We start from the raw sequence: 17,450 nt of genomic DNA, 5'->3' as shown, positions 1-17,450 counted from the left end.
GCTCCTTGTGTATGGTGCAGTGGGTGTTCCAACATTGCTGTATGCATGTAAAACCTGGACAACATATAAGCATCACCTGAAGGCACTCGAACAACATCATCAACGCTGCCTCAGGAGAATCCTAAATATACCTTAGGAGGACAGGCGCATGAACACTAGTGTCCTGGAAGAGTTGAACATGACCAGCATTGAAGCTATCCTCATCTACCAACAACTTTGCTGCACTGGTTCAGATGTCTGATCAGTGACTCCCAAAACAGATTCTGTTTTCCGAGCTAAAGGAAGGACGGAAGAGCGTTGGGGGCCAGAGGAAGTGATTTAAGGACGTGTTGAAAGCAAACATGAAAAAGTATGGCATCAGCGTCGACACTTGGGAGAACCTTACCCAGGACTGTCCCTAGTGGAGAGCGGTAATCTGTAAGGGGGTGGCACAATTTGAAAGGTACTGCAGCAATGAAGATGAGGAGAGGAGGAGGAGGAGAAGGAGAAAAGAGCGGCAAAAACTGCCCCCCATCCCTCCAATAGCCACCATCACCAGCTCCTTCTGCAATAAGACCTGCGGCTCCAGAATTGGGCAAGTCAGCCATCAATGGATCCACAAATAGGAGGGTGACAGGAAGATGTACTCTTTATCGAGTGACCACCGAGAAATTATCCTCTGTGCTCACTGAACATACAGTTCCTTATAATTTCAGCCTCAATAATCATAGGTATCAGCAACTAAAATAAGGCTTAAAAAGGAAAATGGTAGCAGCCTTATCATAGCTGTTGCTATCACTCAGTGAACAATGTGACACTGCTCCCAAAGCACTAGCATTTTGCACAGATTTACAGAACTGAAGGCAGATAACCTGCCACTGGCTGGCTGAACAACAGATTCCTAGGAGTAGCCATCATGACATGGTGTTTAGTGTCATATTAATATAAAGCCTCTTCTCCTCCTTCTCATTCCTTCTCTTTCCAGTTTTCTCTCAATTTCATGCCCTCTGATTCTTTCGAATGTGGTAGTGTCAGTGAAGAGGGATGTCGTTTCCTTTCTTGCAAATGCTTTACCTAGCATTAGCCAAATGTTAAAATTAGAGACTAAGATAGTGAGCAAGGAAAGACGGTCTCTCTTTCTTTAGACTGTTTTTCTTTTGCAATGCTTTATCTGCTTCTTCTCAGATTTCCAGCTGTTTAACAAAGATGCAGTTTTTATTTGACAGCAAAATTACTCATATAGGATTTCATGCATCACTATACTGAAGACAGTTTAATTTGATTCTCCAAAGTCATTGTACATTTGTTTAAACAAAAGTTGCATCTTTGTCTTTTTGAGGAGTTTGAAGTGCAAGAGGGGGACTGGGATTAGGGCAGGAGGCTAGGGTTTGAGGGCTCCATCTGGGGGCATGGGCTTTGGGGTTGAGTTGGAGACAAGGGGTTTGGAATACAGGAGGGTGCTCTGAGCTGAGATCGAAGGGTGTGAAGAGGATCAGGGCTGGAACAGGGCAAGGGGGGAGCGCAGGGGTGCAGGCTCCAGGTGGCACTTATCTCAAGCACCTCTAGGAAACAGCACAATATCCTCCTCTAGCTCCCAAGCAGAGCATGGCCACATGGATCTGCACACTGGCCTGTGCACAGATGCTGCCCCTGCAGCTCCCATAGGCCATGGTTTCCAGCTGGGAGCTGCAGAGCCAGCACTAGGGGTGTGGGCAGTAAAGGCCTCTGGCTGCCCTTATTCATAAGAGCCAGAAGAGGGACATGCTGCTGCTTCTGGGAGTCGCATGGAGCCTGCCTTAACCTTGCTGCACCACCATCCAGACTTTTAACAACCTAGTCGGTGATGCTAACCAGAGCCACCCGAGTCCCTTCTCGACCAGGCATTCCAGTCCAAAACCATACACCTGGTAACCTTATTTATAAAGTGTGTTGGGATCCTTCACTGGAAGGTGCTATATGATTGCAAAGCATCACTCTTCCAGAATAGCATCAGCTAGTGTAGTTGAACACACAACTCTACATCACCATATAGTCCTCAGCAGATAAACAATGCTTCCACAGAACTCAGTGGAGAGTTGCTTGTCTGTAGCCTGCAGAATCAGGCATTTAGTGCACTTGCTATAAACTTGGAAATAGTCCAGTTAGAGTGTCTGTAAGATTTTAATCAGCATCTTTGGGCATTTTTCATTAATGTCCCCATTTTAAAAAATCCCTCATATTTGCCATTCTGCTGGAGTTTTTATATGATCTCGCCTCCACCACTCAAGGATGGTGAATGTAATTATTTTGTTATAGTTACTACTTAGGGACTCAATTTTTATTTTGCATGCTATAGGACTAGCTTTTTTAATAAATTACTGTTTAATAAATTGAGAAAATATTTCTCCAAGTCTTGTCCCAATGTGACTTTTGATCAGTTTGTGTACTGATGTCACCCATTATAGCCTCATTATTAGATTTAGTTGTCTCCGATCTCCCTCACTATTGAATATTCAATGTCCTTTTCCTATCCAGATAGCCAGAATTATAAACTTGCTCATATCTGCCTTGGGATTCGGTAATCATACACATTCTACTGTATGGTCTTCTCCACTCCGAAATATTATCTCATTAAACTCTATGGAATCTTTTATGGGCATAGCTAGAACTCCCCAGTGTCTGTCTTAATCTGCCCTTCAGGTATTATTCTTAAACACAGATTTCTGTATCCCACCTCATTCCACCATTGAGATGCCTGATTCAGATATGGAAATATGTAATGCTTCTTCAACACTGCACATAACACTCATGACCACCAACACTGTCCTAATCCCTTAGCGACATAACAGCTTTGGCTTCTAAACATTTATTACTCATTGCTGATGACCACTGAGTTCAGTGACAAGTTTCAGAGGGGTAGCCATGTTGGTCTGTTTGAGTAAACACAACAAGGAGTCCTGTGGCACCATAAAGACTAACATTTATTTGGGCATAAATGGGCTAGAACCAACTTTGTCATATTCATGAAGTGGGTGCTGAAGTTTGGCAGCGATATACGCAAGGCAAATGCTAATATGGGAGTGTTACATTATTATGTGGGGGACCAGTGCTATCGAGGCTAATATCTTCTATGGGACCAACTTCTGGTGGAGAGACAAGCTTTGGAGGTTACTCAGAGCTCTTCCTTGGGTCAGAGCTCTCTGAAGCTTGAAAGCTTGTCTTTCTCGCCACCAGAAGTTGGTCCAATAGAAGATATTCTCTGACCCACCTTGTCTCACTAACATCCTAGGACCATGATGATTACAGCAGCACTGAATGCAACTGGCAGAGAGCAGGCAGAAAGCAAAATAAAAGCAGCAGACAGCGAGAGAAGTGTTGTGAACATGGCTCTAAGCGGGAACAGAAGCAGAATTCATTGGGGTACAGGACCCTATGGAAAGGCAGGTTGGATGGAAAGTACCTCCTGTTGTGTGTTTCTACTTTGTTCAGAGAAACAGGGCACAGTGCACATTTTAAAAATAAACAGGACTGTCAAAAAGATATCCAAGTCATCTCATGTAATCAGTTTCTTCTTCCAAAGGAAATGATCTAGTGAGGCCCTAAACCACTCAAGCCCTGGACCCATACAATAAACACATAAATTACAACTTCAGAATCTCAAACAGTAATGCAATAACTATTTTGAAATAAGCGTTATTCCTCATGGAAAGCAGCAGTTATTATTTTGAAATAACCAGCCCCTTATTTTGAAATAACGGGCTTGATAGTGTGGATGCTCCACTTGTTATTTTGAAATAAGTCCCTAATGTAGACCCGGGCTAACTGGCCCAAATCAAAGCCCAAGATGCAGACTCTCCCAACTGTGGGGAAAATTTTGGATTCAGACACATAATTCAGGCTTATATCTTTTAAAAAAAATGGAACTGAAGTTGAGCTAAGACACCCCTTCTGAGAGATCATAATAAAAACCCAAGAATGAGTACGTACAAACCTCTGGAGTCTAAAAAAATATATATGTCTATTGAATGTTTTATTTGCTTTTATTAGCCATACAACCATTATGACCTTAATGGAATTCAGTGACAATACAGCACAAATATACAGGCAGCTTTAAGCACTATGGGCAGAATATTAGGTCTGTATATTAAAATACTGATAACTATTAACACGTTTTATTTAAGCTTACTTTAAAATCTTACAAGTTGCTTAAATCATTTGTACCAAATGTGCGCTCAGTGCATACCACACATGCCTTGATGCTTTAAATTTGTTTGTACAGCTGTGAAATTCTCAAATTAACTATCTGTCAGGAAAAGTAAAATATTGCCTGGAGAGTTAGGAGATGAAATCTAAGCCAGTGGGAGAAAATTACAAAATGGCATCCTGCAATATGAATCACTTTTATGGAATTGCACTTGTAATAAGAAGTTTCTGGGCAGCAAGTCATTAACTGCAACATGGATAGTTTCAGACATTTACTACTGTACAACTCTCTGGAATTTATTAATATCACTATCTCCGTATTTGCCAACCTCCTAAACCTGCAGGATTATGACTCATTTGATATTGCAAACAGCACCTATTATGCTTCTGAAATTAAAAAACAAAAACAAAAAAAACCAGCCCCTCTTTTGCAAAACATATTCTACACTCATTGTGCTCCAGGGTCTCCAGCAGTCTATGTTCAGGCAAAGTTCTCATTAATGCCAGCACTGATTCAGCAGTGTAAGATCAGACCCCTAATCAATATGAATCATGAACAGAATTTTCAAAAGCCTCTGCGGGCTATATTTTCAGTGATATTTCTGTACCTAAACACATACAAGCACCAAGTAGGATTGTAAAAAACACACAGGTTTCATAATTCAAAATGGGGGCTTTCAAAAATCCCAGTTGTTGCCTTACTGCATCTTTATGTGATTAAATACCTTGGAAAATCTTGGAAAAATAATTTATCAACCTAAACCTATAGGTTCCTAAATAACTTATACATTTTTGAAAATTGTGCCTCATCTTCATAAGGGGCATGAAGTGGTATTTGATCTTAAAGAACTTTTTTCAATTTTTTCCCTCAGGAAGGCAGGGTTTTGCAGGGCTTGCCTGTGAAAGTATCAGGGAATTCAGCCCCAGAAATCAGGGATCCCTCAAGTCCCATGCAGACCCTATGCTTTCATGCTGGCTTCTGAGTCCCCACATTCCCTTTCAGTCTCTTGTACTGCCAGGAAATTTCCAGCCCACTTCTTCTTCTGGAGAAGTTCCAATACCACTGAGATGCTTCTACAATACAGAGGGGGGAAACAATTAATGTTGTCAGAGTTCTCCAGGTATGGAGAGAGGATAATGCCATGGAAATAGCTCTGCCATTGGTTCACTCCATCCTAATTCTTGCATTCCCTGTTCTACAAATACCAATTCCTGTTGGGTTCCTAAGCAGGCGAGGAAAAGGAAGGGCAACAATCTCAGCCAAATGGTACTCCCCAAACTGGAGAATCTTTCTGTTTTCTTATACCCTCCTGTACTAAAAGGACCTGATTTTGATAACACCTACCAGTAGGAGTAGGTCCATTGGTATCAGTGGGACTCTAGGGTGTAAAGCATTACTCGGGCTCAAGAATAACACAATCTAGCTCCGTGCAATTCCAGTGAGCAAAGGAACAATAACTTCCTTCAGTGGTCCATTTTAATGCATTCCTAGATATGTTGCTGGATGTGACATCAAAGGCAGAAAACTGAAAGACTTTTAGAAGGGCACAGGAATTAGTAATGGACATCTGAGGTAACAGGAAGTTTCTTTATTTTTTCCTTAAACTTGTAAAAATGAATCAAACCCAGAGTATTATATATGGAGCCTGAACTGCCATTTGTGAAGCAGCTCATACAGAAGCGAGAACGCCACATTTGGAAGTTGTTTAAATTCTCTCTAGTCTTTATGGAGGTACCTTGCGGGATTTTTCCATTATCTGTCTCCTCTGGACTCGCCCGACACTGTCTGCCTCCCCCTCACTCAGCTTTGGCCTGGCTGCTGCCTCCAAACCAGTTATTCTGGCTGCCATTCCTTTTAGATCAGTCAGCTTCTATTTTTTTAAAGGATCTAAGTGCTTTCTCTATTTTAATAAAGCTGGAATATCTAATAGACACAGCTGCCAAAAATGTCATCTTCAAGGAGGCTGCTGGGTAAACGCCTGTTATGTTTCTTTATTCCTATGCACTCCTTTATTCCTATGTTATTCTTAACAAATGAATGGCTCCAGAATACTAAATATATTTTAACATGGTTTACAGTAATGATTCCAGAGAGTATTGTAGAATTCTTACTATGCTAAATTTCATACCCTATGATTCTCATATAAATTTCCTTGGCACCAACAGTCAAATTTTCCAATTGTGAAGTCTACTGCCCAGAACTGCTACATTAGGGAATTACAATGTGAAAGGATAAACAGACCCTAATAGCTTGTAATGACACAAAGCCATTACACTCCCATTTCTCTGAATTCTTATTATTCCAGATATGAAATATACATTGAGAAATAGCTTTGGAGTGAGATTTTTCTATGTTATTTCAATTTGTTATACCAGTATGACAAAGAAAATTACCTATAAATCTAAGTAACTCCAGTATAACAGATCACCAAAAATCTAATTGTCCTATACTTTACCTGCTGCTATACTTACTCCAAAGGGTGAGATCAGTGAATCTTGGCTCTTTTAGGGACAAATTCTCACCTAGTGTTAGTGTAAGCCCAGAATATCAAAAGATCTAAGGATAGTTCCTATATTTTGATACATTTAATCTTTGCTAATATCTTTCTCTCTCTCTCCAAGTAATTTCAGATAACGAAGGTATATGAATTTGTGAAGATACAGAAAATCAAAGTGCAAGTGCCCAGCAGAGCTGTACTGCTTGAGGTATCGATTTCATATACTATTTGTTAAATTGTAATTATTGGCTAATCCATCTTGATTCATGTTTTTCATCAAAAACCTGTCTCATCAATCTATCAAATCCTCAATAGTCTATATAGAGAGTAGGGGTATGTCTACACTACCCCGCTAGTTCGAACTAGCGGGGTAATGTAGGCATACCGCACTTGCAAATGAAGCCCAGGATTTGAATTTCCCGGGTTTCACTTGCATAAGCCGGGCGCTGCCATTTTTAAATCCCGGCTAGTTCGAACCCCGTGCCGCGTGGCTACATGCGGCACGGAGTAGCTAGTTCGGATTAGGCTTCCTAATCCGAACTAGCTGTACTCCTCATTCCACGAGGAGCCTAATCCGAACTAGCTACTCCATGCCGCGTGTAGCCTCGCGGCACGGGGTTCAAACTAGCCGGGATTTAAAAATGGCGGCGCCCGGCTTATGCAAATGAAGCCCGGGAAATTCAAATCCCGGGCTTCATTTGCAAGTGCGGTATGCCTACATTACCCTCCTAGTTCGAATTAGGAGGGTAGTGTAGACATACCCTAGGAGAGGAGAAAATGTAGACTCATAGAAAAGTAGAGCTAGAATGGACCTCAAGAGTTCATCTAGTGCTAGTCTATCCCTTCTGAAAGTTTATGCCAACCTTTTATGCCAATGCTATCTACTCTCTTTAGATGGACTTTCTGGCTCACCAAGAGACAGCAGAACTGTCTGTATAAGAGAGCTACCAGTCATAGTTCTACATCAATATTTTAGATGGACCACCGTAACTTGCATTACATTTTCCTCCTTAATACAATATACAAACAAACTATGTCAAATAGGATAGGTTGCAGAATGGGAAAATTTTTCACTGTGTCTTTGTCAAAAAATTTGAATGTGCAATTTTTTGATCAGGCCTAGTGATTAAGAATTAAAAGAACTTAAGTAAAACTCTTAGCTACCAAATTTTGCACAGACTCGCGCGTGATATTTTATGCAAATATATAATGAGCCAATCTGCATCTAGATTTAGTAGATTTCAAGGCCAGACTGGACCATTCCAATCATCAAATGTGATCTATGATCTGTGCAGTGCAAGAATATTTCAACAAATGGTTTCTTCATCAAGCCCATAAGTTCTAGTTGAGTGAGGGCATAACTTTTAGAAAGAAATCCAATCCTGATTGAAAGACTTCAAGTGATGGAAAATCTATCACACCTTAAAGTATGTAGTTCCAAAGGTGAGTTACTTCCGCTATAAAAAGAGTGCACTTTATTTCTAGTCAGAGCTTGTCTTCAGCTTCCAGCCATTGGAGCCTGTTGTGCCTTTGCTAGATTAAAGAGCAGTTGACTATAAGAAATATTTCCCCTATATAACTGGCCCTGATAGCTGACCCGTCCCTTTCCATTTTATGAGAAACAATCACATTCCGGGCATATCCCAGGCACAATCAAACCCTAATCTTGCTGTAAGGAAGCTGCATATCAGATTTGGTGTCCTTAGCTCTTACTATTTAGGAAAAGTTCTTGAACAGACTCAGACAGGCACACAGTCTCAAATATACAATAAATTGTGATATGTGGAGTTGTGCTCCCAAGTACCAAGTGGTAGAGTTTCCAGAAACAAAACTTCTGAAATTCTCAAATACAATCAGCTCCATGAAATTCCAAATGTTAATAGCATGTACTACAACATTTTACCTAAAAAACTTACTTTGCCAGGCTTGTTTGCATCAAAACTATTTTCTTTAAATTTCTCTTGCAAGGTCTCAGCTAGTCGACAAAGCAACGCACCATTATCCAACTTCTCCATAAAAGTTTCTGCTGTTATTTCCCTACCTGGAAGGAAAGAAGAAAATTAACATGGGGAAAAAAAACCCAAACCCACCCAGCAAATCTAAATACTGGATTTGCAAGGAAAATGCATAAACCAAATACCATTGAAACAGGCCCTAACTGAATAACTCAAATTATACTGAATTTTTTAAACTTTTATTATTTAGACTTGCTGCTATTTTCCTGGCACTGACAAATATTTTTTGATCCATTTTAGGTTGGATAATCTGTTCTTTTTTTTGGAATGGTATATTGTCAAACATTCATCTAATCAAATAACACATTTTTTGTAAAATGAATCCAAATAAGATACCAGATTTTGATAATTTTATTAATAATTTCTTAGTATACAGGACCCCTCTTTTATTTTAGTGACATTAAAAAAGTGCCACATTGACAGCCCTACAGCACAATGTCTTAATTGTATCCTCACAACAGGTACACTGCAAGCTCCACCTCACTTCCATCCACCAACGAGGTATAATCTTCCTGCTTTAGAGATGAAAGGTTAATTTCCGTTTCATTGTTAATTAGGGGTTGATCTTGGAAGACACTAACAATTTTCTGTTAACATTTTTTAAGAAAAGTTGAGATTGACAAAATGAATATTTTCATTAAAGGAGTGTCTCATTCCATGGAAAAATACCAATTTTTTGGCCTAAAAACGTAATGCCCTTGAACAAAGACATTTTCATTTTGGTAATAATGTCATATTAAATGTCAATCACCATGAAGCAGTTGCCTCATTTCCACACTGATCTCTACAGGCTGGGCTTGACTATGGATGGGTATGTCTACACTGCTTGGTTATTTCGCGATACCAAAGGTACCCCACAAGCCGCCTGTTATTTTGAAATATTTTTAGAAATAACTGGTGCACTATTTCACCATCCCAGTATAGACGCATAGTGCAAATTGCGTATCTCATTTCAAGTTTAGGGTGCTGAGTAGACGCACCCTATATTTCAACATAATGCACTGCTTCCACTCTTCAAGAGAAGATATTGTGGTACATTATGGTAGACGTAATCTAATCTGGGTGCCAAGCCTATAGACAGGCTTGGAAGAATTGGACATTTGTCAGAAACTGTCACTATACAGGCAAGATAAAAAATGTTTCCATTGATCGTAACTGAAATTTTATAGATTGGAGAAGTAAGAAAATGCTACTTGAAAACTTATGAATTTGATTTAAGGATATTTAATATGTATATTTTGACATATGAAGTTGACAATGGATATGTCTAGACTGCACTCTAAAATCGAAATAAGATTTTATTGAGAGATAGGCTATTTCAGAATTTGGCACGACTACATGGCACCAGATTTCAAAATAAAGCACTGTTTCGAGACATCCCTTATTCCTTGTGGAACAAAGTTTACAGGGATGCCGAAATAGCACGTTTGTTATTTCGAAAATTATTTCAAAATAGCGGATGTGTTCTTTAGACAAAGGGTAGCTATTTCGGGATACCGGAGGTAGCCTTACAGTCTAAACGTACCCAATTTATTTTTTAACTGTTCTAGAAACGTTGAGTCACATTGCCTACTATCATTAAACAATTATCCGATATCCCGGATAATTTCCTGCAACTTTGAAAATCGGTAAAAGATAACAATTAAATGCTTTAAAATAATCAATATTACCAATCAAAATTATATAAAAAACTAAAAATTGAATGCTGCCAAGCCTTCCTATAGTAGAGGCAACTGAACTTCAGTACCAGGCAAATTGATTGGGATTATATTCTTTTTAAAATAATATCAGGCACATCTGAGCACAGTGTGTTGTAGAAGATCAACATGGCTTTTGTTCAGTGAAATCATGCCTCACTAATATATTAGCATTCTGGGGTAGGGGAGGAAGCAGGATCACAATCATGTAGGCCAGGGTGACCCAGTGGATATACTCTACTTGAACTTTCAAAAAGCTTTTTGACAAGATCTTTCACCAAAGGCTTTTAAGCAAAGTAGACAGTCATGGAATAAGAGAGAAGGACCTCTCTTGGGGGCAGGGATAAATGGTCGGTTTTCACAGTGGAGAGAGGAAAATAGCAGGAACCCCCAAGGGAACATACTGGGACTTGTGCTGTTCAACACATTCATAAATGAACTGGAAAAAGGGACAGACAGTGGGGTGGCTAAGTCAGACCATGCTAAACTACTCAAGACAGTTAATTTTAAGTCTGACTGCAAAGAGTTACAGTGGGATCTCACAAGCCTGAATGACTAGGCAAGAAAATGGCACACGCTGATAAAAGCAAAGCAATGCATATTGGAAAGCATAATCCCAACAATACCTACACAGTGATTCAGTCTAGATTAGTCATTGCCACTCAGGAAAAATCTTGCAGTCACTGTGGATAGTTCTCTGAAAACATCTGCTCAATGTGCAAAGGCAGTTAAATAAGCTGACAAAATATGAGAAGCCGTAACAACACAAGAAATATCATGCCACTATATAATTCCCTGGTACATCCACATCTTGAGTACTCAGTGCAGTTCTGTCTCTCCAACTTATAAAAGATATATTAAAAAAGTACAGAGAAGGGCAACATAAATGTTTAAGGATATGGAACAACTGCCTTGAAAGAAGATTTAAAAAGACTGGGACTCCATCTTAGAAAAGAGATGAGTAAGGGGAGATACAATAATGTTCTCAAATTATGAATGATGTAGAGAAAGTAAATAAGGAAAGGCTGTTTACCCCTTCATAGAACACAAGAACCTGGGATCACTGAAAGGAATTAATAGGTAGCAGGTTTAAAATATAAGGCTACGTCTACACTGGCAAGTAGGAATAAGAGATCCTCCGGAAAAGGGCTTTATTCCGGAGGATCGCGCCAGTCTGGACGCTTTTTTCCAGCTTTTCCCCAAGCCGGAAAAAAGCGGCGGCCATGTTTATTTAAATGCCGCGGGGGATATTTAAATCCCCCGCGGATTTCCCTATTCCAAAGTTCTAAATAAGCATGCCTCTTCCGGAGAAGGGGCCAGTGTAGATGTAGCCTAAGGGTATGTCTACACTACAAAGTTAATTCGAACTAACGGACGTTAGTTCGAATTAACTTTGATAGGCGCTACAATAGCGCTCCGCTAGTTCGAACTTAATTCGAACTAGCGGAGCGCTTAGTTCGAACTAGGTAAACCTCATTCTACGAGGACTAAGCCTAGTTCGAACTTACTAGTTCGAATTAAGGGCTGTGTAGACCCGCCTGGTCTATTGCGGACATCGTGGACCTTGTCCACGACCTCCGCACTAAGCACAGGAAAGTGGCCGTCTAGGGCAGGAGAGCTGCCAGCCTGGCCACCCAGGCGCAGGTGTGCATGAAAATCAAGGTGGTCCACTGAGACCCCCGACCCTGAGCCCTGAGCTTACAATGGCTGTACTGGGTCAGACCAAAGGTCCATCTAGCCCAGTAGCCTGTCTGCCGACAGCGGCCAACCCTAGGAACCCTGGAGGGGATGGACCGAAGACAGTGACCAAGCCATTTGTCTCGTGCCATCTCTCTCCAGCCTTCCACAAACTTTGGGCAGGGACACCACTCCTACCCCCTGGCTAATACCACTCCATGGACCCAACCTCCATGACTTTATCTCACTTCTCTTTAAACTCTGTTCTAGTTCTAGCCTTCACAACCTCCTGCAGCAAGGAGTTCCACAGGTTGACTCTTTGCTTTGTGAATAACAACTTTCTGTTACTAGTTTGAAGCCTGCTACCCATTCCTTTCCTTTGGTGTCCTCTAGTCCTTCTATTATGGGAACTAATGAAGAACTTTTCTGTATGCACCCTCTCCACCCCACTCATGCTTTTATAGACCTCTATCCTATCCCCCCTCAAGTCTCCTCTTTTCTGAACTGAAAAGTCCAGTCTCTTTAGCCTCTCTTCATATGGGACCTCTTCCAAACCTCTGATCATTGTAGTTGCCCTCCTCTCTCCCACCCTCTCTCTTCCCCTCTCCCACCTCCTTTTCCCAGTCTCCCCGAGTTTTGTTCAATAAAGACAGATTCTATTTTTGACCACATGTTTTCTTTATTTTGTACATCAGGAAGGGGGGCTAGGGAAGGGTAAGTGGAAGGAGGTGAGGGAGGAATGGGGTATGAGCCCCAATGGGGAGGACTGGGCTGGCTCTGCGGGCTTCTGGGGGTGGAAGCTGTCCTGCAGCCCCCCAATTGCCCCCTCTGCCCAGATGGCAGCCTGCGGCAAGTGCAGCCGGTCTGATGGCCGAGTGCTGTGATGTGCCCAGTGTGGTCACTCAGGGCACTCCAAGCCAGGACTGCTTTGCAAGCAGGGCACTCCTGAGAACTGTCTGTCCGGGGTGGGGGTCGGGTCCCTTTAAGCACAGCCCTCGGCTAGCCTGAGACAGCAGCTCCACGCTCTAAGTCCTCCTCTGATGCCCTGCCGGCACTGCTTCCGGCCATCCTTAACCCCGGTTCAGGGTCCACTTAATGTGGACATGCTAGTTCAAATTAGAAAAACGCTAATTCGAACTAGTTTTTAGTTCTAGATGCGTTAGTTCGAATTAGCTTAGTTCGAATTAACTAATTCGAACTAAGTTAGTTCGAATTAGCGCTGTAGTATAGACATACCCTAAGAAAGTACTTCCTACAACACATAGTTAATATTTGGAACTCATTGTCAGGGATGGTATGAAGGCCAAAATATAACTGAGTTCTAAAAAGACTTAGATAATTCATGGAAGATAGCCATCAATGGACCTATTAGCCCTATGTACTAGTTGTCCCTAAACCTTGGACTGCATACAATAATACAATGCAAACAATAATAATGATTTTTTTTTTTAAAGCCTCACACTAATTTTAAAAAAGTGCAAAGGAGAGAAAAGGGAAAGGTTCGGTTGTTTTGTTTTGAACCACATTTCATTTTTTAAAATACATTTCTCCTTTTTTTCTGCTTCTTCAAAACAATATACATTTTTAACCAGTTCATTTTGATTTTTTGTCCAAAAATATATAAACCAACACAATTTCCATAAAAATGAAAACAAATCCAGTCCTTCAAAATTATCAGAAAACATACTTTTAATCAACCATGTCTGCTAACCCTAAAAGGGATACATGTATTACCCATGAGAAACATTTCAGTAGTAGCCTCTTTGCTGGTAATCAAAAATTATATATGGCAGCCAGGAAGTGGTAATGTACAAAAAAAGCACAAAAATCAAAAGGATACCACAGTAGGACTTATCTGCCCAGGTCTTTGAAATTATTGAAAGGCTTTTAGGCACTCTGACAATAGCGTAACACTTTGAAGGAAAACAGTTCCCAGTATTCTTCATTAGACTAGAACCAGAGATGAATAAAACAAGATTTTTAAAGCATAAGATTCTCAGGTGCAACAATAGACTCACTTTTCTGGTTCAGGTTAAACTTGCTGATTCCAATACATTTGTTCCTCAAGAACATCTGTTTGATGTAAAGCCTTTTCCCCCTTCATTTTTTAGCCTTGATTCTTTCCTCTGTATATTTCACATTGTAGCCTCTGGTGTGTATAATGACTTCTGCAGGTGGCAGAAGAGCAGTAGCAGCACTGCATCACAATGGAAGTCTGTGCATAACTGACATTATTTTAGTGGTACATGCAGCGCTTCTGGAGCCAGGAATTAAATTAATAGCCCCCAGACACAAAAAAAGTCAGCATCCCGGTGCCTTAATACCTTCACCACCACGTTGGCCTACATTTTCTATTGTTAATAATGAAAAATATTTTCCATTTTGTCCCTTCGACCTTTGCCAAAAAGTATGAAACGATCAGAAAGCTAATTTAAAGAATGGACATATTAGAAGCTGTTTTATTTTAAAAGGCAGTATTTATTTTAATATAGAACTCTATTGTAAGTACATACATTCATATCTTTAACCATAACTGAAGCTTTATTGTTTTAAATGCAGACTCTTAGGATTTTCTACCTAGGTAAAATAACCCTCATTTTAAATGCCTATGCTGTCCTGTGATTTATAGATTTGGCTAGTCTCTTCGCTGATTTTATAAATCTAATTAAAGCAAAAAGCTTAAAATATTTATTCCTTTTTAAACAAATGCAGAAAAAATGCTTCTATCTTCTCTTGCCATTTAACAATACACTTACATTAGCAGTTTGATTATTGCATTTTTGTACATTAAGATGGAATACTTTGGTTCTGCTGCCTTTTATGAATACTGAAAAAATGAGTTTTGCACTGAACATCTGTATTTAATGAAAAATATATTAGGTGTTAGCTTTCAATTCACTGTATTTTATGGCCCCAAAAGGTGGCACTTCTTTGGTAAAAGAGACACCATGACATATTTAAGAGTTTATATGTATTGATTCAAATGAAACTTGTGTTCATAGCCTGAAAACAAAACAAAAAAAAATGTCTTCATATATTTGGATGGAAAAAACATTAAACTCCATTAAAAAAATCTTTAAGAGCTATAATTACAAGAAAGCAGTTACAACGTGTCTATAGGATAGAAACCACATACTATACAATAAAAACAAATACTAGTGGTACTCAAACAGGAAAAGAAAGTCATCTTCAGTCTAGCAATCACTGCTTATCCTAGTCATCCCACTGACTTTAATGGAACTATTTGCATGAATTAGGATCACTGCTTACATAAATGAGGGCTGTTTAGATTAGGTTCCAAATCCTGCTGATGCTGGATCAGACTTTCCAATTTTATTCTGAGAACCTTTAGTAGTCAAATCATGGGAGCCAAGGATCTCTGGCAGTGATAGTAGGTTTTGAATCATCACTCTAGCCTATGTACTTACAATTAGATTATCAATCATTGTATTTATTTGAGTTTTTAAATGTTAATGTCATGAACTAATGCTTTGTAAAGTGAGACATTTTGGAACAGATTCTCTGATCTGGCTGAGCTGTGCTTTGTAAAGGACCTAATTCTGGGACCAGATGGAGACCAGCTCCCAACTAACCTAAAACAAGGAACGGGCTCCTCTGAGTCACAACAGCAGGAACTTCTCTAGCAATTAAAGGCCACTGAAACACAAAGCACTTTGGCCTGCATCTTTTCACACCTATCGTACTCCAACATGCCCCCAACATCAGGAAGCTGAGAGGTGGTGTAGATACATATGTGAAATCTCCAACTGCTTCAATAGGACCAGAGTAGCAGAAAACAGACAATACTGCAGCCAAATACCTGGCCCTCTGTCTTCATCATCACCTAGAATCAAATACAGATTGAACCTCCCTGCTCCAATACTCTTGGGATCTGACTGGTCCCAAATCAGGGAATTTTCCAGGTGTGGGAGGTCAGTACAGGCCCTTCCTCTCCTGACCACTGTCCTCTGGGGCACCAGCCTCTCCATTACTTAGGGGCACTGGAGCTCCACTGCTGGCCCCCAGGGGCTCAGTTGCCAGCCTGTGGTCTAGTGGGGCTCCCCTCATCAAGCCAGCTGGAGTTCAGCTCCCCTCTGCCAGCCGTTCAGAGCTCAGCTCTGCTTCCGGTCCCTGGGGATACAGGGTTCTTCTCCTGGCTGCCAACCCCCTGCTCCTCTGGCCTACTGCCAGCTCTGCTCTTCCCTGATCCTGCAACTCTGAACCAAGGGTGTAGCAGACTAGGGAAGTCCAGATTAGGGAGGTTCAACCTGTATATAATGCTGAAGCTGTAAAGTTTCTTTGATTATCCAAAAGTGATGAGGAGTCCTGTGGCACCTTATAGACTAACAGATTTATTGGAGCATAAACTTTTGTGGGCAAAGACACACTTCATCAGATGCATCTGATGTGGGTCTTTGCCCACAAAAGCTTACACTCCAAATAAACTGTTAGTCTATAAAGTGCCACAGGACTCCTTGTCGCTTTTGCAGATTCAGACTAACACGGCTACCCCTCTGATATTTGATTATCCACTCATTCATCCCTGGGTGAATCAAGAATAGCTCAACCCAAGTGAGATGAAGCAAAATTAGTGTAAGAGAGGAGGACTATCTCTATGTGGAATATAAATCACACTGATATCCCTTGGTAAGGGACATCCTCCCCTTGGCACGGAATTGCTTCTCCCTGAGAAGGGTTACATCCTTTTAATTATGGAGGAAAGGAATTTTTCATCTTCATACTGGATTGGCACTGGACTGGATAAACAATGCCTCTGGTGTATGTTCTGTTGCTCTGGCTGACAGCATAAAGTATATTAGGTGTTTAATTCAGGTCATTGGGCCTATGAATAAAATGTTTTTGAGTAGATAACTCAAAAGACTAAAATAGATGACCCCCCCAAACAGACAAAATATGGGAGTTGAGGAATGTCAAGTATTAGGTGAGGACCATTTTTACCTTTGGTTTTTACCAATGGCACTTTTGATAATTTAAGCGTAAATTATTTTAATCCAAGTTTTAAGTATTTAGACACCTTGGAGGACCCATACTTTAGTGAAAGAGGTCATTTTAACACTAATTTATCTACACTTTCACCTGTGCTTTCATATATGAAGGTTTTAACTATTTAATAAATACTTAATTTGGATTATGATGACTATATTGTAAATTATATTTTCTTTACTGGACATGACTGCGACTGGCCACAAAGAGTAACCAGGAAAGGGCAGGTAATCATGCCTGTGCATATTAACTGGGAAATACTCAGATTACCACCACCTGAATGCAGTTGTAATGAATATAAAATTGTGAGGTATCTTCAAAACTACCAGAATTTCTTACTAAACACGTGCAAACCAATTGTGAATAATCCCAGTTTTCCAAAGATGACCTTCAAAAAC

At 40.3% G+C, this 17,450-nt stretch overlaps 1 protein-coding gene across 5 annotated transcripts in view; it reads right to left on the bottom strand.

Annotated features, from left to right (window-relative positions):
- Positions 1–17,450, bottom strand: part of GAS2 (growth arrest specific 2) — a 164,455-nt gene that overhangs the window by 96,522 nt on the left and 50,483 nt on the right. For all 5 annotated transcript variants that reach the window (XM_006111497.4, XM_006111496.5, XM_075927752.2 and 2 more), the window contains one exon: positions 8,576–8,700. In XM_006111497.4, coding sequence (XP_006111559.1) covers positions 8,576–8,700 — 125 coding nt within the window. The remainder of the gene's footprint in view (positions 1–8,575; positions 8,701–17,450) is intronic.

This window comes from Pelodiscus sinensis, chromosome 5, assembly GCF_052426305.1.
Source record: "Pelodiscus sinensis isolate ZL-2025 chromosome 5, ASM5242630v1, whole genome shotgun sequence".
In the NCBI taxonomy this organism is placed as follows: Eukaryota; Metazoa; Chordata; order Testudines; family Trionychidae; genus Pelodiscus; species Pelodiscus sinensis.
This window is presented reverse-complemented; position numbering and strand designations above follow the sequence as displayed.